The sequence below is a fragment of the Rhizopus delemar genome, genomic scaffold, assembly GCF_000149305.1.
Source record: "Rhizopus delemar RA 99-880 supercont3.9 genomic scaffold, whole genome shotgun sequence".
Taxonomy (NCBI): domain Eukaryota; kingdom Fungi; phylum Mucoromycota; class Mucoromycetes; order Mucorales; family Rhizopodaceae; genus Rhizopus; species Rhizopus delemar.
In genome coordinates this window covers 572,356-600,119 of record NW_027137835.1, presented here as the reverse complement: position 1 = coordinate 600,119, position 27,764 = coordinate 572,356, and the positions used below count along the sequence as shown (strand labels likewise).

Here is a 27,764-nt window from a genome sequence, read left to right as displayed (position 1 = left end):
CAAGTACAATGTTTACCGGATACAGCCATTCTGCTAACCCTCTGATTCCTTATAAAACAGGTAATAACTTTAGCATCGAAAAAGGAAAAGAAAAGCAGGACTCTATCATGCAATAGGTAAATATTGACTATCCCTATTGGATCCTCTATCCATTGAATGATGTTTAATTAAAAATTGTATGGTGAATAATTAGTCTTTAAACAAAAGAGGCATTATAGACTTGGGCTCCTTTTTTTTTTGGCCATTTAGTAAGATCAGCGTTGCTACCTTTGTATGGAGAACAATTTGCATAATGAAAAAATAAAGGCTTGTTGCTGCATTTCACCATGCTTGTTACTGTAGACCATTGTTATCCACAGTCATCAGATATAGAAAGATGAGAAACACATGAATTTACAGTAGAATGTCAAGAATTTCGTTTTGGAGTTCAAGAATGCTGGTGATTTGGTCAAGATAAACCAAAAGAATGCCATCTGATATTTGTATGACTTTTTTCATCCAAACATCTGGCTTTATACATGTCAACCTCATTCTTGTTTAATACCTCTTGTTCAGAACACGCTTCCACCAAACTCATATGTCAGACTAGTTTCGATGGAGCCTTACTGTCGCTATCCCTTCTGCAGACATGATCCACTGGTGCGAACATAGTCTGAACCTGAAAGAGATGGCTTTTAGAATCATGGCTAGAGGTTCGACACAAATAGTAGCTAAAAAAAAAGAAACTGATCTAAACTAAACCTGGCTTGCTGTCATTGGTATGTAAAGTAATAGGGTTCAGTGAACAAGTTGTTTTTACTTGAAGCATGAATGCTATCTTTCCGCAGAGATTCAACGTTTAAAACCAGACGTGGCACTCTAGAAACTTTGTTGCTGTCCAAGGTGATAGTATCCCTGTTCCTAAGATTGTAAAGGACTTTGAAGTGACTTTAAAGTCATGACGTGATCTAAGCATTGAAAGGTGGTGCTTGACTACTTTTATGGTTGATATCAACCTTAACAAAGTATACCGTAAAGATTGTGATACTAAACATGTGCCTTACATAATTTTTGAATCATGAAACAATCATGTCAGAGGCATCAAACTGCGTTTTTCTCTTGAAATCAAACTGATAGTATCTGACTTTTTTTTTTTTTCTTGCACGCACTCCACACAACAACAAGGTTTACAAACTTATTTGGAAAGGATATGGAAATAAGAAATTTTACTGCGTTAAAGATAGTCAGCAAGAGAATAATGAATGAATTATGAAAATTTACACAATATAGTTCGGGACTTGACCAAATTCGATGATTTGCGTTTTGGATGCATAGTAGTAGCAGCAGCAACAACGGAAAATAATCCCTCTCTTAGCCCAGCATTATACAATTGCTGAATAACTAATTTGCTCCATGGGTAATTGACCGCTAGTTTTCTTAACCCTTCTGTTGAACATCATAAGCTCAAAAAGCTTGTACGATTTTCTACTTTATGGATGTCAATCTCTAGTTAATATTTGGTTTTCTTTTTTACATAAAAACAAACTGCCTTCAATGCTTGTAAACTAATTGCGCTTTTTCTGAATATAGATTACTTGTGCATCAGCACAGTCTTTAGCTTGGACAAATCATCAATTTGTATCCTACTTGTAGCGCCTCTTTGTGTCAGCTCAATGGTGGTCATGTCGCTTGATCAAAGGTTATTCTTTATGTAAAATGGCCAGCTAAAAAGATAATAAAAAAAATACAGTTGAAGATTATTAATCAAATCAACCAACCCAAGAACCTCCAAGTGTATGCACAGAGATATTATTCCTCAGATATTAAAAACTTTTTTTAAAAAAATTATATATTGCTTTATTTATTCATTTATTTTGAAAAGTCATGATAAAAGATTATGGCATCTACTAATTTTCCAGGACTATTTTTTAATCTAACAGCAACATTTGAGTTTCCAACTTGTTGAATATATAATTTACCTTCCAGCTTGAGGAATACGTCCTACTTCTTGAAATCCAAGTTTTCTCCAGATTGATACTGAAGCAATATTAGTTTCATAAACAAGGTTAAATACGGACGCTTTATATCCAATAGCAGGCACTAATATTTTAAATGCTTCACCCATAGCAATACCAACACCAATGCCTCGGAAATGCTCCATGACAAAGAATCCGCCATTACAAATCTAATGAGCACTATTACAATTATGTTCCCAATAATACTGTTATTTTAATTTACATGAGAACTCCTGCCAGGATAATTAGGTTTGATGTAAAACATGCCCATTATTTTTTCATTAAAATCATTGTCACCAAGTTCAATAAGACTATCCTTAGACATCACAAAAGCATCATAACTAGATTTATATGTAAGTACAAGAACAAGATGATCCATACAGGTTTTTACCCAAGGAAGAAACTTTCAAATTGGTTTTCATCAAATAACGTTTCTTGGGGATAAGTTAACCTATTCTGAGATTAATACACGCACATTTTATTTATTCTACTTTTACCCATCTTCAATTTCTTTATTGAATCTTTGGTGAAGATAGCTGACCAAAGGCTTATTATTTTTATCCACCATTTGAATATAACCTATTTGACCATCCTTGAGTACTTTACGAATAGGTAAAACAGAACTTAAATCAGCACTCAATTGTGACTCAGGTACGTTTCCATAAGAAGATGACATCTTGTGTTGAAAAATAAATAAATGAAAATGCAATCGTTTTATATAGCAGAGAGGATCACAGATCAAAAGGGGTATCGCATTGACATTGAACAAAAATAAACTCCTATCTAAACAGTCGCAAAATTTTTGTAGTTTCTTGGGACATTGTTTACCCATGGTCCACCCCAAACTGTTTTTTTTTTCTGTCTCTCTCTCGACTGTTCTAGTTGGTTTTGGGACATCGTTTACCCATAATTCCCCAACCGCTTTTTTTTTATTTTGCTTATCTCTTGTTTGATTGATCTAGTTCATTCTAAACATAAGACTGCTAGGAATATATTCATTTTATAATTATTGTATCACAGCAGAGAAATTCACTTACAACTGACTTACTAGTTTTACATTCATTGATCTAATCTTAAAAGCCCAATTGAATTGTAGAAAGGTTCAATATCATGTTCTGATATAATTTTTAAAGTTTGCAGCATGGATAAACTAGTACTATACGATGAGAGGATATCAAAATAGGTTCAGGAACTTTAAAAGATAATTTAACATGAATCTAGCTGTCATTCTTATCTCAGCAAGCTATTTTCTGCCTATCATAACTACAATTTAAAGTTCTTTTACCAAGTTGCATTCATCAAAGCACTCCATACAAAATAAAGACGTTTTCCATACTTAATAGAAATTTTCAAGCTTTAAAACTCTCTATATTCTTTAGTTTGTTGTCGTTTTTAATTGAGATAATCCCAGCTTGCATTTTCTGTAGAATACAATGTGCAACAATTAATAAATGCTTTAATGATTTTTGATAGACTATATGATTTGTAATCCACCTTGGTTCTCCTAAAGGCAAAAAAAGGATATAGTCAGTGAATCATGGCTATCGACAGCAAAGAGAATAGGGCTGAAGAAGAGGAACGGTCTTTGGCATAAGCTTTGTATATAGATGATAGACATAATAACAATAATAATTGATTGATCTATTCAAACTATTCCCGCTCAGGAAAAGTCTTGGTATCATATTTTAGATTGATATAAATTGGCGGGAAATATGATTTTATGTTGATCGTATTTCACTTTCTTCAGATAAGGAGCGGGCAAACCTTTGTACACCTTTTTATATCCTTATTTGGTTTTATATTTGTTTAACTCAAGTAACACATTCAATTTCTGTAAAATAAATTTGAGCTCTTGTGTTTGACACCCAGCAAACACACTTGCATGTTAATGTGTAAACATTTACAATTAAATGGTTTAAATATTCCGTACTACATAGATTTTGAATACGTTCTTTATTGAGATTTTCGATCATTCCATTTTGTAAATATTGTTTATATTGAAAAGAAATGAAAAACAACAAGATGGGGTAATCTTGTACCTATCCTTAATCTCATACGTCCTGTATTATACTAAATGTGCAAATAGCTTAGGTGTCCTATTTAACCTTTTTTTTCTGCATCCTTCATATCATCACTGTCTTTTTCCAATGGTATTTTACTTGAGAATGATCACATGGTTTTTTATTTTGTGGCTCAAATGGATTGTTCTATGTGTAGCATTCATCCAATGATCCTGCTATCTTATCGACCTTTTGTCTGCAGTTTGTGAAATGAGCAATGTGATTCAGCTGTACATACATGTTCGTTTATTTATTAGCATTTATGGGAATTCAGTGTACAATAAGCATTTATAACGTATAAATATACTTAGCAAATTTTTATCTTTTGAATATACAATTGATAAAGACATTTCGTAATTTATTATAAACCTGTTCCTTTTTCAACAATTGGTACAAGTACTGCAACTTAAGAGAAGAAAAAGATTAGACTGTGTGTGAAGATAGAACAGAAATTTTATATTATAATTTTATAATTATCTCAGGTATTGTAATAAATTTAGTAAAATAACGACTGTTGTTTGAATAAAAAGCGTTTATTCAACATCTAAATACATAGTGTGCTCACATAGATGAATGTACATATCATATATGAAAATTAAGCTGTCTACATGTTTCACCTACCAAAATAAAATCAAACAAAGAGTCACCCCAAAATTATAAGGCTTTTTGGAAAAATGACTATGACTTTTCGTTTTCAGTGAAATGGTCGATAATGAACGGCTTTGTTAAGCTATGTTTGCAGACAACATTGACTGAAGATCTAGTTGCATAGTTGGTAGAAGATAAATACTGAATACGATTCTTGAAGGTGCGCTCTTAATATAGTACATAAAGAAAAACAGCAATGTGATGATTTTGTCAGCGATTATTGTCATTGTTCTAGGAGCGACATATAAAATATACACTGGAAAAATGTACCATTTTTTTTTTAAAAAAATAGCCATAGTACATGAGGAACAAAAAATTGATGTTTTGAAAAATAATAAAGCACTTTATCCAGAAAACATGGATTTCATTGAATGAAAAAACAACACAACACTCATCTATCTTTATATATACATAAGGTTCTTTCTATTTTTATGTAATTACATTTTTATTTTTAAACAGTATAGCAATTCAAAAATATATTTGTCTATAAATGGAATAATAAATAGAGAGCGGTATTGTTTCATGTTAACGAATAAATGAGAGTCATATCTTCATTTTTAATTTTAATCTTGTACCCTTTGCTTTTTATTTATCTTTCAGAAAATAATATAATTTTTTACATTAAACATTAAAGAAAAAGGATAAGAAAAAAGCATTTCTCTAACTGAGCTCTTTTTATTATTTGTACACCAATCTGCATAAACGTCTTATAAAATTTTAAAAGCCAACTGTTATTCCCCCTTCCTCGACCTTTGCCCTCTTTACTAATAAAAATTATGTATCGAAAGAAAAGTCCCCTGAGCCTCACCTTAGAGTAAATATATCCTTCTCTTTTTGTAAAAGTAGTCCTTATCGCTTCCTTCTTTTTAAAAAAACATAAAAAGAAAGCACATTCCCAGCCATGTGTAACATAGCATGCAATAGGATTTGATTACAATGTGACTTTTAAACAAGAGAAAAAAGGGGTCAAGTTAGCCTTAATAAAGTTCAAAAATGATAGGATACCTTTACTGATACAAATTATTGTAGGAAGCAATCAATTAATTACCTTTGTCGTTTTCGCAAAGGAGCTTATCCCTTTAATAACCACATGAATGTTTTTCTTTATATGTCACTCAAAAAAGATTATTATGAAATACAAGAATTATGCTGTGTGACCATCGCTATTCACTTGATGCAAGTTAGGTATATAATTGATAGTATGTCAAGTAAGAAAAAAAAAGACTTTTAGTAAAACTAATCAAATACACTTTGAATACTGTTTTTCATATTTTTCAATTTTATCTATATAAACAAAGTAAGCTATGAATGGTGTTGCCTTTTTTGTACTCTCCGTTTGTGTGAAACATGGTATATAAAGGGGTAAAATTGGGAATGATAAACAAAAAAAAAATAATCAAGAAAATCATTTGATAAAATATGTGTACCAAATATATTGTAAACAATGAGTCATTTTTTATCTTTTTTTTTTTTAAAAAAAAGGGGGGGGGAAGGAGATTCATATAAATATGGAGCTTTTTTACTTTTCAAAAAAATACTACTCTCATTATTCTCATTATTCTCATTATTCTCATTATTCTCATTGTGATTTAGTGTATAATTCATATATATATATATATATATATATTTACAGTCATTTCAGAATCATAGTTTAATTGATAATAGGTAACTTATGCTCCTTCAAATGCTTTAAAAGTCATTATATTTTCTCATTTATTTTTGGCCGTTAGTCTACTTCATACTACCTCTTTGTCAATTTGCTTAAAATGACGACTATTTTTTCAGCCTGCTCTACATTTTACTCTACTTGGCATCAATATGGCTAGTGAACCTGATGGTGCCTCGATTCGTGGAAACACATTACTGGTTTAGAGTCGTTCCTGTCTGAATGCTTATCATAGGTATGCACGGTGACAAAGTATGTTCTTGGACAAAGTGATCCCTCTTTTGCATAACATGAGCACTTCACTGCCCATGTTGCTCTACTGGTTCTGTACCAATGGTGTAAGAGACAGAGGACTAATTATGTTCAACAGATCGAACAATTTTTGCTTGTTCGGACTCAGTAATGGATGGTACCAGTTTTATTGAGATGTCTAAAGCAGGTATGTATTCTACAATAGACATCCCAAGAGATTTGTTCAAGCTGGTTGACTCATGTGGATTAATGTTATTTGCCAAGCTTCTTTATCAATCAATTCCACTTGTCTACTAATGCTCTAGATAATACCTCTTGGTCATCAAATCCCTCTCTCCCTCTTTCGTTCAACACTTGCCATCGTTACTCTTTTAATTATCAATGGAAAAAAACCCCTTACTATATTCATGATTTTACAACCCATTCTAAATTTAGTCTTTCTATATAAAATAGCTATAACCCAGTAAAGACAAAATGAACATAGTCAGTCACCAGAGACCAATGAGTATGCAAATAACCAAGAGAGCATAACCCAGAAATAATCACGAAAGGAAATCCAAGTACATTGAAAGTAGGATCAGAAGGTATTTAAAAGCATTTAGAGCCGAAATAATAGAAACAGGATGCAAAATCAGAGTATTGAAAGCATCTATCATAAAATTTATATTATAAAAACAAGGTAGAAGAGGTAGTAAAAAGGGAAGAGGCATACATAAAAAAGGAATCTTTTTTAGCACATCACGAACCTGGAAGCAGATTGATTGAAAAAAGATTGGAATAAATATGATGTAGAAGCCTTGATGACGGAAAACATGACCTAAAATCGACATGTCAATAGAATGGAGCATTGGGAAGAAGTAACTTTGACTGAGTTATATTCCATAGTGATAAAGAATAGCGTCAGCGAGATGAAAAGGAATGATTGCTTTACGAATGAAAAGAACTGATTAAAACGAATGCACTGAACGCTATAGGTATCCCGTCATAAGAAGAGTAAACCATCCAAATTAAAGTGCATCCAGTTCATCCTTCAATTGATATATAAACATAGTTGAAAAGCCTAAGCATGGATGGGGTTCTATAGGAGGCAAGACTATATGATTGGTTTTGTCAGATAGGAGCCCATCATTTTCTTTAATATAGTAAAATACATGCATCAACTTAGATAAAGCAAGTGTATTAATGATGGAAGTTAGACATGCGAGCAGAGAGTTAAACTACAGGAAAAGTAAGTTGCAAATTGATTAGATCTATAAGAACAATTTGTCAAGTAAAGCTGTTATAAAAACGGAAGAACCAAGAAGTAAGCCAAGATATACTAGTGACTTTAGAAAGAGCTTGCCATGTCAATGAAAAAGGTTACATGAAATCCAAGCTTTATTAGCGGCATCTATAACTAAGGCTCAATAACTAACAATCGTTAACATCGCAAGTTGGCTACAATTTTACTTTTTTATTCAACAAAACCAAAAGGGCCGCATCGTGCGTTTTTCTCTTTATCCTTTATAGACTTTATTTATGAATAACCTTTTACTAATGTAATTACAAATCCACAGTTTCTCTAGCTTACAAAGCATAAAACATTCACTTCTTAAACAAGGCTTACATGATATTGATCAATTGATCTCGTGTCACGAGAAAGTTTACAAAAAAAAAAAAAAAAAACATGTATCTCTTTTTGCTCTTTTTCTTTAAGCTCTGGAGGATACGAAATTCAACATAAATGAAAATATGCTTAATAGCACATATAAGACAAATGCTTCGAAATGGCTTTATAGAGTATATCAAAAGTAGGTGAACTATTGCTTCAATTTGGAACCAGATGTAATCTAACAAGTTGATTTAACATTTGATAGAATCAAATATAGCAACTTATCTGCCTACTAACTCCATTAATTCTTTATTTCCTAATATGTAGTTTCAGAATAAGATAAAATAGGGATAGCTTCATGAAATGAAGTAAAGCAGAACGAAGTTAAATTCATACAAAAAATATTATTTGCAAGGAACCCTCAGTTTTGATAAAAATCATTTTCTGATTGCCCAACAGCCTATAAAACCTCTTTTTGTTACTGTAGTAAATCTTTGTCCTCTTTGGGTCTATTTTGAAGCTGGCCTGGGAAAAATTAGGTATCATCTGGAGACATTGTATTGAAAATGATTTTTTTTGAATTGAAAAATACACATAAAACTTCTTTTATTTTGCATATTTAATAACTTAAGTGTTTCACAAATATGTTTGCATTCCAAAAATTCAAGATTTAATTAGCAACCAAGGCTAGTGATTGGAGAGAGAGAAGATTTGAGCGTCTTGTCGGAATTCATAATTCCCCAATGTTGTTCAACTCCAGACTTGTAGGGTTCATCAAAAGCAGAGAACCAAAGCACATCAATATTATTTTTACGAGTTTGACACAAAACGTTGGATAAATACAACTTTTGATTTTCCTCAGAAGCAATAGAAGCACCATAATTCTCACCTGCAGATGGCCAGCCTGTTTCAGAGATACGAACTGGTTTGCCTTGGGCTCTACTGACGGCGTCTTGATAGTGATCCAATAAGGCAGCTGCACCTTGATCAACAGTGAGACCTTCCCAGTAAGGGAATGCATTCCTATAAACAGCAGTAAGTAATCAAAGCAGTTTCTTGAAAAATTCAACTTACATCATTAAAAAGTCCAATTGATCAACCACAACTGGAACGAACTCATAATAGACATCAGCATTTGTTACGCTAACGCCTTTAGGCGTAACAAGTTTTCTGACATTTTGCAAGTATGCAGCCAATGAATTAGCATCTGTATCATTACGATAAAGCACTTCTGATCCTACAATAATGGCATCCACATTATCCAGACTTTCGCCCGAGTTGATAATGCTGGTAAGAGCATTCATTTCATTGGTAAATGTATCTGGACGATCGATCCACATACCCAAATAAATATTCATCCCGAGGGCATTTGCGGCCTGAAGAGCCAACTGTCCTTGGTTACAAGGAGATAAGGAAAAGATACGAACTCTATTGGTGTATTGTTGAATAGTTTTAAAGTCTGCCTTATACTGATCCAATGTAGGACAGGCGTTGATGTTGATACCATAATTAAGACCGTAAAAGACATCAGTTGCACATACTAGTGTAATCAAACCAAATGTTGTCAATAAAGAGAAAAGCTTCATGTTTGTATGTATTGATAACTGAAAAAAAAAAAGCTTTCTCCTTTTTATATGTAAAATGATTTGCAAAAGTTTCAAATATCTGAAACATGCGTCGTTCATTGGATATGATGGATTGATTACTATCTTTCAATTTTTAAATGATTCTAGACTAAATTTTACCAATGAAAAAAAAAATCTATCCATCAAATTATGTCAAGAAAAAAGATCTCTAAATATTTTTTTTTTCGTATTCTGCCGGAAAATGAGATCCTCGAATTCTGTAAAACCCAAAAGCTTACGTATTCAATATTTAATTATAAGCAAGGTATTGAAATGAAGCAATAATTCAATATTTCATATTCCTATACTATTCACAACCAAATAATTTCTTTTTCTCTTTGCCAATACTTTTAACCTGATAATTGCTACTATTTTCTTTTCTATTGATTTTATGCTCAAAAATGAATTCGTGGGATTGGTTATTTTTTTGGCTCATTTTTACCATTGATCATAGAGAGTTTTTACTTTGCTTGCATTATTTTAGTTGACCTAACTTAATAGGACAGGTGTTTATCAATGAAGTATTCAATAAGATTTTAAGTAAATGGATATTAGTTTATAAGCTTTTTCATGCGGTTCAATTCATTTTATTTTCATGACTAAGCACAAAGTTAGAGTTAGTAATAGCATAGACATGGCTCCTCATGTTTGCGCATTTAAAAGAAAGCCAGGATGTTTTAACAAATTCAAGTAATCATTGCGCATTAATTTTCTGCTGACTGTAGCATACTGTCTTAGAGATCATCATTCAATGCCAGCATGTATGCTTTTATTCCGATATTCTTCAATTTGATTAAAAAAAGATGAGTAGGATGGAAAATGTATACGTTTATAACCTCGCTTACTAATGAACTTTTTAAATTTGGATTATTTATAAATTGATGTATTGTTTATGAACCGTCTTACAAAATGAAAACAACAAAAAAAAGTCCAGTTTTGTTTATGACTAAATCAGTATAAATGAAAGTTTGATAATAAATGCCAGAATACTTGTATCCAACAAAACTTGGTTTCAACCTAATTTAGTTGAAAACTAAATATACTCATCACACTTGAAGGAATTGAATGCGCCTTTTTATGTTTTGTCCAAAATAACTGATGAGATAGTTTTTTTTTTTTTTTGAATTATTCATTATGGAACATGTCAAAAGTACTATTACTTGAAGCCAAATGAGAGAATAAGAAAGCATAATATGTTATTTTAATAAAATTTTTTGTTGAAAGAGGAGAAAGTGTGTAGGATTATAATTTAAAAAACAATTCAATTTGGCCTGCTTGAACCTTGTCCACCAATTGAGAAAAGGTTGATTAAGACAGTCGCCTTTGACATGGTTCATGAGTGTGCACATCACTTGCAAGTTATCAACATGTGAACCATCACTATAACGTTCGCTTGCTATCGATAATGGCAAAATATGATCAAATGTAAGAGCCCAATAACGCATCTTTCCTGAGGGATATGAGAGAAAGGTTTTGGAATTTGTAACGGCACAACGCATGCTTGATTTGTTCACCAGCACCAAAAGCTCAACACATCCAGCAGAAGATATACCGGATTTGACACGACTGCTTCTTTTTTTTTATGTGACGCCTTCTGCTAGAGAGCATATTCAATATTGTTTCTGGTGCCAATCCTTGCGGTATTGCTTCTTTTGGAGACAAATTTCCATTAAGTAAATATTCAAGGATTTCGATCTCTTCATTGAGTGTTGATGCAGAGCTGATTAATCTATGATAAGAAAGAAATCTAATAAATATACCATTGTACATATAGCATGTCTTACTTGTAACACAGCATACACATTGGACCTCTCTTTCTTCTTTTTACTATATCAACATTCAAGAGTTTCTCTTTACATTGAACTGTGATGGGTGTTTCACACTCAATACAAAAATCGTCTAGCCTCTATGTTGATAAAAAAAAAAAAAAGTAAATGTGTGTTTACATCCCTATCTTTTGTAAACTTACTAATCTTAAATTTTTGAAATACTCTTCTCTTTTCAATTTTAACCATTGATCTGTAAAAGGCTCATAGCATTCATTTTCAGATATATTTAAATGATCGACGTTGGTATAATCATAGGTATACACTTCAAAGGATTTTTTTTTACCCTCCTCATAAAAAAGGCACTGCCCATCAATTATCCTGAACCGAGAATCTGACTGATCCCTGTAACATGGAATGTTTTTAAGAGATACAGGTTTAGTGAGCTTGTGTTTAAACAAACCACGTTCAGAGTCAGTCTTGTAGGTATCAAGAGTTTTTGAGGGTTTATTTGAAACTTTGAAAGCGTTGAGCCTGTCATTTATATCCAAAGGCACCTGTGGCTTTGATGTAGCAGTAATAGCATGAGTGGTAGAAGAGTTAGGTGCTGTAGTATACATTTCTTCATCTTCGTCAGAGGCATCCATCAATTCGGCATCAGAATCAATGATAACCTCATCTTTAAAAGTATTATGTAGGATCATAATACTTGTGAACAAATATAAAATGTAAAAAAAAAGAAAAAAAAAGAGAAATGTATCTTATTTTTATCCTCAAAATAAAGCTGTCCCTGATTGGATAGCTTTGTTTATCATTAAGCTTTGTTTATGTTTCATATTACTTTCAATAGATAGTCCTTTATTAACGATGGTCATCTGTATCTTTAAAGTCATATCCATACACAAAAAAGTAGGTACTATGCTTAAGTCTACGTATCTTTTGAATCTGCCTTATCCTATTACTTAATATAAAAGAAGGAGTAAGGAGAAAATATTCAATGATACTCTGAATCTTTATTCGTCAGGATTGGTTGCTGCAGACTATATAAATATGAAGGCGTAGTTTTTGACACAATCAAGTAATGAAGAGCAGCATAGTGTCAAGTCAATGGTTAAGCTTACACAATATTGGTTACACATGAAGGTAAACTATTGCAAAAACAGTTGATTTCCTACCAAAAGAAAGAAAATACATAAATACCTCAAGACTAGATTAGAAATATAAAAAACTGAAATTCTATTCTTGACTATGGAATGTAATGGCTTTGGTAGTTTGATAAATCATGATTGGAGGGAGGCGTAGGTAATGTTTACAAAAACATAAATATATGCAGATGATCAGAATTACCATATCAGCTTCTCAATCTTTTTACAATGGGAGTAGATAAGACTCAAAGAATTGAAAGGATAATAATAATAATAGTAATAATAATAAACATAGTGGCAACCAATGCTTGATTTGATGCAAAATAAGGATGCTCCAATCCTATTGAAATACCAACTGAAACTGCTGTATAGCTTTTTTTTGTTACTTTTCAAACTATATCGTGTGTTCAAAGTGTCAGTATCAATTCTATGAATGAAGGAATAGTAACTAAGTATAGACATGACCCAATGGAAATACAATATGATGGGCCTTCCAAATATAAAATGCGCAAGCGAACCTATAAATTATCTATCCCAACCCAAAAGAAGTCCCGATTATGCTGTATCTCAAGACAAAGAAATGATGATCAAGCCCCTTGAAATAGAATATATAAATATACACAAAGAATACACTTTAATAAAGGACATCTTTCTTTCTTCTAAAAAGGATCCTAGTATTTCAGATCTATTTTGGGGTTACCAATTTTATAAGAAGACTTACACCAGCACACTAAACAGAAAAGAACACCAAAAGAATCAACATGAAAATGAATACTCAATTGATACATCATTTATTTTATCTATCAAAAGTACCACAATACTCTTTACAATTGTATATTTTCCCCAATTACCTTAGTCTAATATGTTATTTCAAAGTATGTATTGTTGTAAAGTAGTAAACAAAAAGGCTTTCTTCCCACTAAAATTAATTTTGGGCGCCGAGTATATTTTTTTTTTGCATGTTCAAGCAATTGAATTCCAGGACTGGTGCTATTGTTGATTTTGTTGTTATTGTACATTAATAGTCTTTTACAGTCTTCTATTAATTACTTTCTGTTATCACTTCACCGTATAGCAAAACTAAACATAACGTACAAATTAACAACTGTCAAAAGAAATAAGGTTTCTGTTAAGCTGGTCAGGGCCAATGGAAAGCAAATTCAGAACAAGCTAGATGTAAATGAGAGTGAAAAAAAGAAATTTGATGTATATGCTAACAGTAACACTCCTACTATTATCAAAATATAGACAACAACTGACAAGGATGATAGTGAACGTGGTTTGTCTAGGGTAGATTCTGATGGTTTTGATGATCATTTTGAAGATGAAAACGAACATTCTGAAGATGAAGACGAACATTCTGAACAAGAAAACTTGCTTTACTCAATCAAAGATAATGGAAAGAGATTTTGGAGTGCTGTCTCTTCTTCTGAAGACACTCCTGAATGCTTGAAGCTATTCAAAACATTTCAAGAAAAATCCTTTGCACAGGCAAAGTCAGTGAGTTTATCTGTAAACGCGCACTTGCATGAGATTCTGTTAGTAATAAGTCTTGCTTTAATTTACTACGTCTACTGACACTCCTAGATTGCTAGATCTCTTTACAATATCATATTATTGAAAAAAGAACAAACCTATTCCGAAGTAGACATGAGTGTTTTATATAAGGACATGTTGGACGAGTACAAAAACTATGAAAAAGTTGATAAGGACGTTTTCTCTGAAATTACAGAAGCATTTAGGGTGATATAAATTTAAATGTAAGAGTGGAACTATAATGCAACCTTATACATATATTTTCTCGTTCTTTTTTTTTTTAGATAGATGAGACTGGTTCTAGTCGGGATGAGTTGAAGATCATGCTGTTTAGGATTTATGAAAAAGCTAAAAAAGAAGACAGAAAGATGATTGATGTGTTAGTGAATATGTACGTAGTATAACATATTATACGATGCTAGACTCTAACAATTACTTTACCGTTTTAGGATAAACAAATTGCATAATCAAGAAATAATCGACAACAGTGTAGAAGAACAAGAGCTCATTACGAACTATATTGACCCTATCCTCAGTCCTATACTTCATCGACCTGAGGGGGACAAGCTCTTTTTGTGGTAAGCAGCCTGATAAAAACTTATTAGACTCCAGTATTAAAGATACTAATTCTATATCCAATTAATAGGTTGAACAAGACAACTTTAAAAACTTACAACAAACGTCCAGATGCCGGTTGCGCAGTTATTCGTGAAAGAAGGGTTATCAACTATTCTGGTTGTGTTGAGGTTAAGGCCAAGTACAAGAAGAAAGATTCAGTAAATGTACATGAAGGCTTATTGCGCCTATCACTATTTGGAACAAATGGTCTCGAAGAGAACAATGCTAAATGTATGTTACTCATTCAAATAATAGGTAAAGTAAATCTTTACATATTGCCTATGATCCTTTTTACACAATGCTTACAAACGTATATAACGTGACACAGGATCTTCTTTAACAGTATATAGTTGCGCTGAACATGCTAAAGGCCCAAAAATCATATTTGAGATCATGAGCTTTAAAATCCCCTTATCTTTCCAAGAATTATCGTCTATTCCATCGTAAACTCTTTAGTCAGTCACTTCTCTCAAAATTCGATAACGGTTTGACCCTTTCACAATGTAAATTTTGCTCTGCTAATAATGAAGACCTACAACACCTCTTCGTGCGCTGTCCAAGGAAATGGAGAGTGTGAATAGATGCCTTCAACTTCTTTAATCCACACCTCACTTTCACTCAATATGATGTATGCTCAATCCTCTGGTCCTTTCAGCGGTTTCCTTTTGTTGACAATACTGATCTCTGGACTCTAAGCTGCTGCATACTCTTTGTTATCTGGTGTGCCCATTGGAGATTTATTATTGACGGCTTTCCTTTTATTGATAAACAGTTGGTCACTCGTGCTATGTCGCAGTTTGTCACCCTCAAAAGGGGCAGACTCGACCTTGACTAGCATGTTCCATCGCTTAAACACTGCTCTCAGACGTGTGACTCCTATTACATTATATCTTATAAATAGAAATAAACTATTTATTTACAAAAAAACTTATTGTTTCTTATATAAGATTTGAGTAATCTCGTACGAGCAATACGTGTTTAATAGATAAATACGACAAGAGGAACAGCTGCAACTTCAGGACTTAGGCGTACATACGATAAATGTTAAAGTACTCTGCTATATTGATGGTACACTAGTTTTTGTACGAAATTTACAAGACTTTTCACAGCTGAAACAGCGCCTCAAAGTGTACTGTGACTCATCGAATGCTGGTATCAATAATAATAATAAAGTAGACTCTATTGTACTCTTTGGATGAAACCATATCACCGCACTAGAATCAATGGGTATCTCCTCGATTTACCTATCTTCCAACCGGAGACCGATAGTTTACTTATGATTCCTTTGGCTCGATCCAAGTTGCAACGTACCACTTTTATGACTAACTTTGTTCATAAATTACAGAAACAAAAACTGCTGAATTCTACAAGAACTTTGTCAATATTGGGCAGATCAAATATTGCTAACTCTCTTATTTCGCCTATGTGTTGGTATCTACTCCGAGTAACTCCTGTCCTTAAGCTAGTGATTAATAAGACTAGATCGGTGGTTTCCCAATTCCAGAACAAAAATGTGCTTCTGAGGATTAAATGGAGAGTGTTAACACTTCCAAAGCAATAAGGTAGCTTCACTGTACTTGACCCAAGTATTCAGCAAGCTGCTTTGTACTTTCATTAGATTAAATACCTAATACTAGATCGTCAGGATCAGAGTTTGAAGATGTCTTCCTTCTTACAATTTCACATCCAGAATCCATTCTACTCAGCACATCCTGCTATTCCATTTCTGTTTCAAGAAGGTTGACGACATCCTTTCTTGCATCTTTTCAATACTTGTAATCTCTTATCCAAGGCTATTGACTCTATTCCTAGAGACTATATCAATATGTATTTTACGTATCCGTCTTGCTTATCCTTACCAATTCAGACTACCTTTACTCATTCTGAATCTAGCTTCAATTTCTTAATTATAAGCCAATAAATACAAGTCAAAGGTATTTTTTGCTTCAATTCGAATCAAGATTCGCTACAAAGGATCCCTCCCGGTGAACTCAACCCTCTTTAAGTCATGGAACGAACAAGAGGTACCTTTAGAGTATCTCTGCAACTACCTTCAGCATTCTGTAATTATCCTGACACCTGTTAAAATAAATACTCTGAATAGTTATGTTGCTATTGCATATGACTGAATGTACATGACCAAATCAAATTATTTTTTCGGCCAATTTGTTTTCCTTTTTGGGTCAAACTAATCCCAGAAAAGCAATAGTATTCTCTTAAGTTCAGCCTATATTTTTATAAAAAAAATCGTCCAATTGATGGTAGAACGACTGTACTGCTTTTTTTTTTTATTTATTTTTTATAAAAGGATCTTACTTAGAAATGAGCGATGAAGAAGATTACATGTCGTTGAAATTCCTAGAGGAAGCAAAAAGCTTTGAAAACGAAAATAAAAAAGAGAGTTACTCTGAACGAAGAAAGAGACAGCTTCGAGAACAACAACAAAAGGCATACATCAAACCGCGTCATATATTAGAACAAGAAGAAAGAGAAAGAGGTTTACAAACCTCTGTAGATAATGACAACAAAGGAATGAAGATGCTCATGAAGATGGGTTTCAAGTAAACAAAAAACAAAATAGAAAAAATGCGCGTTATTTATGACTGAATGTAGAAAAGGAAATGCTTTAGGAAAGAAAGGGACAGAAGGTATTATGGAACCTATCAAAGTGGATTTAAAAACAGGAAGGCAAGGTATTGGTATGGAGAGTGAGCTGAGGAAGCGAGAACGTGAAGAAGAAGAAGAGATGGAAAGAAAGAAAGTTAAGATAGACCCGGGTGATTTTAGAGCTATAATGGCTCAAAGAGCAAAAGAAAGTCAGCATATGAGATATTTAGTGGCTGCTGTGTCTATTTGCCAAAAATTAGACGAAGAGTCAGGCATTGAAGTAAAAAATATATATATATATAATTTTTCTTGCACTTTTAATTCATTTGTTTGCTTAGTCAAATATTTTATGGTTACTTAAACCAGAAGAAGAAAAAGAAGAGAAAGAGGAAAAGGAAGAAGACAAGGAGGTAGAAGAAGAGATAAAGCAAGAGATATACCCAGAAGAAGAAGTAGAAAATCTAAAATCACTGCCGGTAAATAGCTCGTATAAAAGAATTTACGTTTTGCTCAACATTTCGATATAAGCTTGATGAAAAGATTGAAACATTGATCAATTATTTAAGAGAAAAGTATTATTATTGCTTTTGGTGTCGAGCTAAATATGAAGACCAACAAGATTTGGATGAAAATTGCCCTGGCACAGATGAAGAAGATCATTAAAACAAAGTTTATTATTGAGCAATTTCTTCTTTAGGCTTAAGCCACTCTTTAGGAAATTCTAATCTTGTTTTTGGCTTTGGTAAATTAAGGGGAACGTCAGCAAAGGTATCCTTTGTATCCTACTCAACAATATTAATCCTTGCTACTCCACAACTTTCATTTATGTTTACCTTTGCTTCTTTAATCAGTTTGTTTAAATTATCAATTAAAAACTTTTTGTTTTGTTGACGTTTAGGAAATCTTTCACTTGACATGACTAATTCTTGTGTATCTACATTATATCTTGGTCCACTCAACAATAAAAACTTGTGCTTTTCTGTATCATTTAACTTCAAATCATCTACTTTTACACTCAATACTACTTTACGTTCAACAGGATGTCCTTCTCCCAAATAAGTATGCGTCTTAAATTTTAAGATCTGGTCTGAACTAGGTGCTTCAAAGAGCTTTGCATACACTATAATCAAATTAATCTACTGTGTTAAACAATATGGAATCCTCGATTACCATTCAATTTAGGTAATTCAAATTCTGTCTTTCTCAAGTACTGACGAACTTGTCTAATGTTATCAAACAAGTTATGTCCAAGGGTTGTTTGATCGTCAAATTCAAATCTGGGCATGTCATCCACATCGAACTTTTTAGCTGGTTTTCTACGGGCCCCTTGACGACCAGCAAGAGCGACAGGTGCTGTTGAGAATGAACGAATGCCAGGAGTAGTGATTTGTCTTAACATGTTTAAACAAAAAAAAAAGTCCCCAGGGAGATTTGAAGTAGAAGGGGGTGTATATGGTAAGTGATAAGACCGCTGCCTTTTTTCAATTTCCGCTTAGCTCTGCTTTTTTTTTTATATATTTATTCAAAAAACCTACCGATCGTTTGGCTAATAAACATATTTCAGCCCATTGAATTAATGCAAAGAATTTAAAAAACTCTTAAAACTTAAGGATAAAAAATGAGAAAAAGATTTAAAAAAGTACAGCTTTTAAGATTCGCCAGAAGAAAGCTGTTGTAGAGATGTAAACTCAAGCTATTGTTATTGTTGAACTAAGATAGACACCTGATACTGTCAACCGTGAATTTTTTCAAGTATATAACAAGCTATAGGTCATTAATAGTATCAAAATTTGAATTAGATGTCTTTGTGTGCTTTTTCTTCGGTACTTTGCTCAATAATAAAGAACCTCGGAGCGATGTTTTTGTAATTTAATATCAAGATTGTTAATGGAGATATTGATTCATACTTTTGAGGTAATCGCTTTGTGAAATGGATACTTGAGTAACAGGAAGAAGGTCCATTGGTGAAAACCGTACTTGTCGCTCCAGCCAACATGATAATTATGGTTTGTTACTAACAGGAATATTTTTAAGTGTAAATTTCAAACGTTGACATCAATGAAAGCAATTACACTTAAAGCAAATATGAAGGAAAGATTTAATGCCACTGGTGGAATAAGCTCAATGAAGGTCTCAACACGTTTGTTCTTGATAAGTAAACTAGACACCAAAATAGGTCCCTGTGCAATTACAGAATGAACACAAGCGTGGTGAATTGGATGCCTGTTTCTCACTGAACAACACAATTAAGTAATAAAAATCATAGCGTTATTTACAGTGTAGATGTTATTATTATGCTTATTATATAGTTGACTAGGTGCTAAATATTATTATGCAGATCTCCATATAATACAACACAAGTACTTGCTCAACTATCGATCTATTTTGATACGATATATATATTATTAAGTCTACATTTCCATATAATCATAGCATCCTACTTTAATAATGCTTAACTAGGATAAGATAATTGTGTTTGGATTATGACAGATATAGCAGTTATTTTACTTATAATCTCACCAAATGAGTTGGCTTTTCAAGTCTAGCTTTGTGCACAATTTTAAGGCTATAAGAATTCATAATATTCTTTATGTACATAATAAACGTCATGAATCACTTAAAGCAATTTAAGTTTTTTTTTTTAGGTGCAGATATTAGCACATTTAACAACAACTAATAATAAAATGATTGTCACCTTAGATTACATTGACGTTAACAATTTTGATTGCCTATTTACTTTGAAATTAAAAAAAAAAAAAAAAAAAAAAAAAAAAAAAAAAAAGATATGTAAAGTAAAGGATAAGATGCTCTTGAGGCGATGGTGAGATGTTTAATATGTCACAGTCCTGATGTAGTGCTATACTAGAATGAAAAAAAAATGCTTTTTTCTCTCTTCTTTTGTCTTTTTTCTTGACTATTTCGAAGTCCATCACATTGTGCGTTATCGTTAACATTATCGCCCGTGAGTAAGCAAATAGCGTAATTTGAACATGGTAGTGTAATCTTAAAATTGCTTTGCAAAAGGAATATTTGCAAATGGGAGTGCGAAGCATGTTTGAAAACTTTATATCATCTTAAACGGCTTGCTACAACTATTTTTGCAAACACATAAAAGCGAATATCGACAACAGCCTTTTAGGTACAGATGCTATTTTTTTTGAGACAAGATAAACGTTCATCTTTTTATGATTGGTCCAGTTAATCATTACAACTAAACAATTTTTTTTGTATAAGTTTAAACTTTATTGATTTACAACTAAACAGTTATTTTGAGCACTAAGCGTTTCTGAGGTTGAAAAGAAACGCTTTGTGTAATAGATGGTCATCATTTTGCTGAATTTATTATTTCACCCTGGATACCTAAAAGCTATATTGTAAAGGTACCAATCTTTCTTCAACTATACAGCCTTATCAATTGATATATTCCTCTCCGATAGACAGTGAGATGCCAAATATTTCTTGTTAAGAAAAAGGAATGGATTTGCAATGTATTACAAAAAGTCTTTCTCAGTCGCATCCTTGCAACATAAAAATGCTCTAAATGGATATATTTATTTAACATGAATGCTTGTATCACTTAACTATATGCATATCAGCTTTAAACTTAACATCTATATAATCAGGACTAAACTTCATTACTGGTTCTATAAACAACTATCTATAAAAGCCAACCGGATAGTACGGAAAAATGAATGTCACACATAGAACAACCCATTTGAGTCACAAAATAAAAAACCATGTGATCATTCTCAAGTAAAATACCATTGGAAAAAGACAGTGATGATATGAAGGATGCAGAAAAAAAAGGTTAAATAGGACACCTAAGCTATTTGTACATTTAGTATAATACAGGACGTATGAGATTAAGGATAGGTGCAAGATTACCCCATCTTGTTGTTTTTCATTTCTTTTCAATATAAACAATATTTACAAAATGGAATGATCGAAAATCTCAATAAAGAACGTATTCAAAATCTATGTAGTACGGAATATTTAAACCATTTAATTGTAAATGTTTACACATTAACATGCAAGTGTGTTTGCTGGGTGTCAAACACAAGAGCTCAAATTTATTTTACAGAAATTGAATGTGTTACTTGAGTTAAACAAATATAAAACCAAATAAGGATATAAAAAGGTGTACAAAGGTTTGCCCGCTCCTTATCTGAAGAAAGTGAAATACGATCAACATAAAATCATATTTCCCGCCAATTTATATCAATCTAAAATATGATACCAAGACTTTTCCTGAGCGGGAATAGTTTGAATAGATCAATCAATTATTATTGTTATTATGTCTATCATCTATATACAAAGCTTATGCCAAAGACCGTTCCTCTTCTTCAGCCCTATTCTCTTTGCTGTCGATAGCCATGATTCACTGACTATATCCTTTTTTTGCCTTTAGGAGAACCAAGGTGGATTACATATCATATAGTTTACCAAAGACCATTAAAGCATTTATTGATTGCCATGCTTTGTATTCTATGAACGTTAGATGCTTATGGTCACATTATCTGAGGATATAAGATTGTTTCATATCTCGAGTTACTATGTTTTCTTTTATCAAATTTGTCTTTTTATATTACTTTTTGTACTTATCAGCTTTATATGTGAAATACAAGATGCCTACACCCAAATGGAATGTAATACAGCACTGGACATGTCTATTGAACAGGTATAAATACAGTGCAATGTTTTTTTTTCTTTTTAATCATTCAGTTTACAAAACAATCAAACAAAACATGCTCCTCAAGTATTTTAGTTTCTTCCTTTGTGTCCTTGGCCTTGTCGCTGCTGCCGATCGAGGCAGTTACACTGTTCCTGGATTGGGTAAAAGAAAGCAGGAAATTTTGAATAATGGCGGTGGTGTTTGGGATATTGCGATTGCTATGCTTGAAAATGAGCACTTGAGTACAGACTACCCCTACGGTGACAACAAGTCGGGTGACTCAGCTAACTTTGGTATCTTTAAACAAAATTGGTTCATGCTTCGCACCTCAACCTCTCAATTCAAGGGACAACCTGCTTCCAATTCCAAAAATGGTGCTGTGCTCAACAAGGACCTTAGGGCTGATATCAAGGCAAGACACGACTCTCAAAACTTTTATGGTGCTGATAAGTGGTTTGCTGGTCACAGAAATGGTCAATCTGGCTTAAGCAATCCCTATACTCAAGACATTACCAACTACAAGAACGGTGTCAACTGGATCGAATCTCAGCTCTCAAGCGATAAAAAGTACTTGTCAGATGATACCAGATTCTGGGTCTATGTTGTTGCTATATAATTTGTGCCTGGCATACCTTTTCTCAATTTTGGTTCATAACTCTTGTTGATTAACACCTTTATCCAATAAATGTATGAAACTACGATTTTTTTTGGTTATTTATTTATTTATAAGTTAACAAAGTAATCATCAAAAGAATTTTAAGTCATAACAGCGAATAATACCAGCAGTCTTGTTTGTGTTATGAAAGTAATAAAATAAAAAAAAACAGTTGATTGGATGAATGCATATGATTGTTACTTAGCCAAATAGAAATCAATATATGCTCCCAGTTATTTGCAAAACTCTTTCAGGTAATGCTTACAGTGCTTAAATCATGGAACTTTGACATACCCTCATTGGCTCAAAAAAAATTGACTTTCTATAGAATTTAAAAATAAATAATAGCAGGTGTTTGCATCAAAAATATATATTGAATAATTTTTTATTCTTTATAGCTTAAGGACTAAATAAAATCCAAAATACCTTTTAGCTATTATTAATAGAGAAATTTTAAATCGAGATGTTCGGCAGGAAAACGTTACATTCAAAATACATGAAGATGAAAAACCTTTGATGCTGCGAAATTTTCACTTTTAAAGAAATTAAAAAGCAGTTTGGATTGGCAATGAATGACATAAATCGTATCTATTCTTTCCAACAAAGGAAGCGTGGCTAAGAAACATAAGTTGAATCGTGTGCTTACCTCTTAACCCAACAGAATTTTTTGTCACCAGTAAATACTACAACTGGGAAGTATGCTTTTCCTTGTTACATCCTAATATGGTGAGACAACCTATAGTTTTATGCTTAAACATGACTTTCCAAAAAGCAAAAGATATAAAAGAAAAAAATACATTCATCTACCAAATTGGTAATTTGAAATACTTCATGTACACATGGCGATTGAAGAAATAAATAGACGCTTTCTGTATGAATTACTCAATAGTCTGAAGAGTAAACTAAAGGACTTGAACGTAGTTAATTAAAGGTTGCATGCAAGTATCAATGCTTGTAGTCGTAGTTGACAAATTGTTAAATTTGAAAGGTAAGCGTAGAAATACAAAGAACGTAATGAAACACACAAGAGAGCCTTGTCTATCCTGACAAATTGAAGAAAACAAAGGATAACTTTTTTATTCATTTCAATTATGCTTTTTAAATACTGTAGAAAATAAATTAATTTATCAAGGACCTTAATTTTAATACAAATGGAGAATGATGCAAACAGGAAAAAACAGGAATAAACTGACTGAGTGGTATAAGAGGCTCAATCACATAACCAAAATAGTGTCTACCATAATCAGGTAAAAACTATGATAAAAAATGGCAAATTGAATAATATAGATAATAATAAGTAAAGTGATCCGAGAGCTGTTGAAGCTCCGCAAGGATGGCTCTTCACATTAAGCCTAGATTTCCTATCAAATTACCAATTCTCTGCCAGCGTCCCAGACCAAAAACAGATACCTCTCCATCTTTGTGTAAAAAAAATTACTTGTGCCTCACCTTAGAGTAGATATATCCTTCTCTTTTTGTAAAAGTAGTCCTTATCGCTTCCTTCTTTTTAAAAAAACATAAAAAGAAAGCACATTCCCAGCCATGTGTAACATAGCATGCAATAGGATTTGATTACAATGTGACTTTTAAACAAGAGAAAAAAGGGGTCAAGTTAGCCTTAATAAAGTTCAAAAATGATAGGATACCTTTACTGATACAAATTATTGTAGGAAGCAATCAATTAATTACCTTTGTCGTTTTCGCAAAGGAGCTTATCCCTTTAATAACCACATGAATGTTTTTCTTTATATGTCACTCAAAAAAGATTATTATGAAATACAAGAATTATGCTGTGTGACCATCGCTATTCACTTGATGCAAGTTAGGTATATAATTGATAGTATGTCAAGTAAGAAAAAAAAAGACTTTTAGTAAAACTAATCAAATACACTTTGAATACTGTTTTTCATATTTTTCAATTTTATCTATATAAACAAAGTAAGCTATGAATGGTGTTGCCTTTTTTGTACTCTCCGTTTGTGTGAAACATGGTATATAAAGGGGTAAAATTGGGAATGATAAACAAAAAAAAAATAATCAAGAAAATCATTTGATAAAATATGTGTACCAAATATATTGTAAACAATGAGTCATTTTTTATCTTTTTTTTTTTAAAAAAAAGGGGGGGGGGAAGGAGATTCATATAAATATGGAGCTTTTTTACTTTTCAAAAAAATACTACTCTCATTATTCTCATTATTCTCATTATTCTCATTATTCTCATTGTGATTTAGTGTATAATTCATATATATATATATATATATATATTTACAGTCATTTCAGAATCATAGTTTAATTGATAATAGGTAACTTATGCTCCTTCAAATGCTTTAAAAGTCATTATATTTTCTCATTTATTTTTGGCCGTTAGTCTACTTCATACTACCTCTTTGTCAATTTGCTTAAAATGACGACTATTTTTTCAGCCTGCTCTACATTTTACTCTACTTGGCATCAATATGGCTAGTGAACCTGATGGTGCCTCGATTCGTGGAAACACATTACTGGTTTAGAGTCGTTCCTGTCTGAATGCTTATCATAGGTATGCACGGTGACAAAGTATGTTCTTGGACAAAGTGATCCCTCTTTTGCATAACATGAGCACTTCACTGCCCATGTTGCTCTACTGGTTCTGTACCAATGGTGTAAGAGACAGAGGACTAATTATGTTCAACAGATCGAACAATTTTTGCTTGTTCGGACTCAGTAATGGATGGTACCAGTTTTATTGGGATGTCTAAAGCAGGTATGTATTCTACAATAGACATCCCAAGAGATTTGTTCAAGCTGGTTGACTCATGTGGATTAATGTTATTTGCCAAGCTTCTTTATCAATCAATTCCACTTGTCTACTAATGCTCTAGATAATACCTCTTGGTCATCAAATCCCTCTCTCCCTCTTTCGTTCAACACTTGCCATCGTTACTCTTTTAATTATCAATGGAAAAAAACCCCTTACTATATTCATGATTTTACAACCCATTCTAAATTTAGTCTTTCTATATAAAATAGCTATAACCCAGTAAAGACAAAATGAACATAGTCAGTCACCAGAGACCAATGAGTATGCAAATAACCAAGAGAGCATAACCCAGAAATAATCACGAAAGGAAATCCAAGTACATTGAAAGTAGGATCAGAAGGTATTTAAAAGCATTTAGAGCCGAAATAATAGAAACAGGATGCAAAATCAGAGTATTGAAAGCATCTATCATAAAATTTATATTATAAAAACAAGGTAGAAGAGGTAGTAAAAAGGGAAGAGGCATACATAAAAAAGGAATCTTTTTTAGCACATCACGAACCTGGAAGCAGATTGATTGAAAAAAGATTGGAATAAATATGATGTAGAAGCCTTGATGACGGAAAACATGACCTAAAATCGACATGTCAATAGAATGGAGCATTGGGAAGAAGTAACTTTGACTGAGTTATATTCCATAGTGATAAAGAATAGCGTCAGCGAGATGAAAAGGAATGATTGCTTTACGAATGAAAAGAACTGATTAAAACGAATGCACTGAACGCTATAGGTATCCCGTCATAAGAAGAGTAAACCATCCAAATTAAAGTGCATCCAGTTCATCCTTCAATTGATATATAGACATAGTTGAAAAGCCTAAGCATGGATGGGGTTCTATAGGAGGCAAGACTATATGATTGGTTTTGTCAGATAGGAGCCCATCATTTTCTTTAATATAGTAAAATACATGCATCAACTTAGATAAAGCAAGTGTATTAATGATGGAAGTTAGACATGCGAGCAGAGAGTTAAACTACAGGAAAAGTAAGTTGCAAATTGATTAGATCTATAAGAACAATTTGTCAAGTAAAGCTGTTATAAAAACGGAAGAACCAAGAAGTAAGCCAAGATATACTAGTGACTTTAGAAAGAGCTTGCCATGTCAATGAAAAAGGTTACATGAAATCCAAGCTTTATTAGCGGCATCTATAACTAAGGCTCAATAACTAACAATCGTTAACATCGCAAGTTGGCTACAATTTTACTTTTTTATTCAACAAAACCAAAAGGGCCGCATCGTGCGTTTTTCTCTTTATCCTTTATAGACTTTATTTATGAATAACCTTTTACTAATGTAATTACAAATCCACAGTTTCTCTAGCTTACAAAGCATAAAACATTCACTTCTTAAACAAGGCTTACATGATATTGATCAATTGATCTCGTGTCACGAGAAAGTTTACAAAAAAAAAAAAAAAAAAAAACATGTATCTCTTTTTGCTCTTTTTCTTTAAGCTCTGGAGGATACGAAATTCAACATAAATGAAAATATGCTTAATAGCACATATAAGACAAATGCTTCGAAATGGCTTTATAGAGTATATCAAAAGTAGGTGAACTATTGCTTCAATTTGGAACCAAATGTAATCTAGCCTGTCAGATTTAATGTTTGATATGATAAAAAATAACGGCTAATCTATCCACCAATCATAACAATGATTTGTTTTTCTAATATATAGGGTTTAATTAGAAGGTAAGGTAAGAAGAGCTTTTATAAAATGAAGATTGAAAGGGAACATAATGAGGCTGTATACAAAATGCCCTTTAAAAAAAAGCTGGAATTTATTTTTGGTATTTATATAAATGCTCTCTATAGTTCTTTCTCTCTTTCAATAAGATGATATCAATTTTAGAATGTTCAATGTGCTATTGAATTGAATGGTTCAATTGACAACTATAGTAGCTTGGGGTTTGAAGTAAAAATGTCATTCGGCGCTTTACACATGGTTTTGCCGCACTGATTTTGGATGAAAAGAAAAATTAAAATCATTAGAGTTGTTTAAATAAAAAGATATTGATGAGCCTATTCATCACAAAGAACCCAATAAAAGCTTGTTTTATTCATATAGTTATGAGTAACGTGTCATGTTATACTTTAATAATGACAAACATTACAGTGAGAAGCA

The 27,764-nt window shown here is 32.4% G+C and overlaps 7 protein-coding genes across 7 annotated transcripts; 3 read left to right on the top strand and 4 right to left on the bottom strand.

Moving 5' to 3' along the window:
* Positions 1 to 1,848: 1,848 nt before the first annotated feature.
* On the bottom strand, positions 1,849 to 2,826 carry RO3G_11314 (uncharacterized protein; the record flags this gene model as incomplete). Its single annotated transcript, XM_067665898.1, has 5 exons — positions 1,849 to 1,900; positions 1,959 to 2,164; positions 2,218 to 2,335; positions 2,386 to 2,445; positions 2,492 to 2,826. 5 exons carry the CDS (start codon positions 2,824 to 2,826, stop codon positions 1,849 to 1,851), a joined length of 771 nt encoding a protein of 256 aa, XP_067521999.1.
* Positions 2,827 to 8,885: 6,059 nt separating this feature from the next.
* Positions 8,886 to 9,797, bottom strand: RO3G_11313 (uncharacterized protein; the record flags this gene model as incomplete). Its single annotated transcript, XM_067665897.1, has 2 exons — positions 8,886 to 9,234; positions 9,286 to 9,797. The coding sequence occupies 2 exons, from the start codon at positions 9,795 to 9,797 to the stop codon at positions 8,886 to 8,888; spliced, it is 861 nt and encodes a 286-aa protein (XP_067521998.1).
* Positions 9,798 to 11,446: 1,649 nt separating this feature from the next.
* Positions 11,447 to 12,306, bottom strand: RO3G_11312 (uncharacterized protein; the record flags this gene model as incomplete). The annotated part of the gene is made up of 3 exons (XM_067665896.1): positions 11,447 to 11,556; positions 11,694 to 11,742; positions 11,806 to 12,306. The coding sequence occupies 3 exons, from the start codon at positions 12,304 to 12,306 to the stop codon at positions 11,447 to 11,449; spliced, it is 660 nt and encodes a 219-aa protein (XP_067521997.1).
* A 1,621-nt stretch (positions 12,307 to 13,927) lies between these two features.
* On the top strand, positions 13,928 to 15,298 carry RO3G_11311 (uncharacterized protein; the record flags this gene model as incomplete). Its single annotated transcript, XM_067665895.1, has 7 exons — positions 13,928 to 13,933; positions 13,996 to 14,247; positions 14,335 to 14,490; positions 14,568 to 14,674; positions 14,733 to 14,861; positions 14,930 to 15,156; positions 15,252 to 15,298. 7 exons carry the CDS (start codon positions 13,928 to 13,930, stop codon positions 15,296 to 15,298), a joined length of 924 nt encoding a protein of 307 aa, XP_067521996.1.
* A 1,925-nt stretch (positions 15,299 to 17,223) lies between these two features.
* On the top strand, positions 17,224 to 17,466 carry RO3G_11310 (uncharacterized protein; the record flags this gene model as incomplete). Its single annotated transcript, XM_067665894.1, has 1 exon — positions 17,224 to 17,466. The coding sequence occupies one exon, from the start codon at positions 17,224 to 17,226 to the stop codon at positions 17,464 to 17,466; it is 243 nt and encodes an 80-aa protein (XP_067521995.1).
* Positions 17,467 to 18,182: 716 nt separating this feature from the next.
* On the bottom strand, positions 18,183 to 18,907 carry RO3G_11309 (mitochondrial 37S ribosomal protein mS35; the record flags this gene model as incomplete). The annotated part of the gene is made up of 3 exons (XM_067665893.1): positions 18,183 to 18,290; positions 18,342 to 18,628; positions 18,679 to 18,907. The coding sequence occupies 3 exons, from the start codon at positions 18,905 to 18,907 to the stop codon at positions 18,183 to 18,185; spliced, it is 624 nt and encodes a 207-aa protein (XP_067521994.1).
* Positions 18,908 to 22,133: 3,226 nt separating this feature from the next.
* On the top strand, positions 22,134 to 22,796 carry RO3G_11308 (uncharacterized protein; the record flags this gene model as incomplete). The annotated part of the gene is made up of 2 exons (XM_067665892.1): positions 22,134 to 22,186; positions 22,274 to 22,796. The coding sequence occupies 2 exons, from the start codon at positions 22,134 to 22,136 to the stop codon at positions 22,794 to 22,796; spliced, it is 576 nt and encodes a 191-aa protein (XP_067521993.1).
* Between the last annotated feature and the right edge of the window lie 4,968 nt (positions 22,797 to 27,764).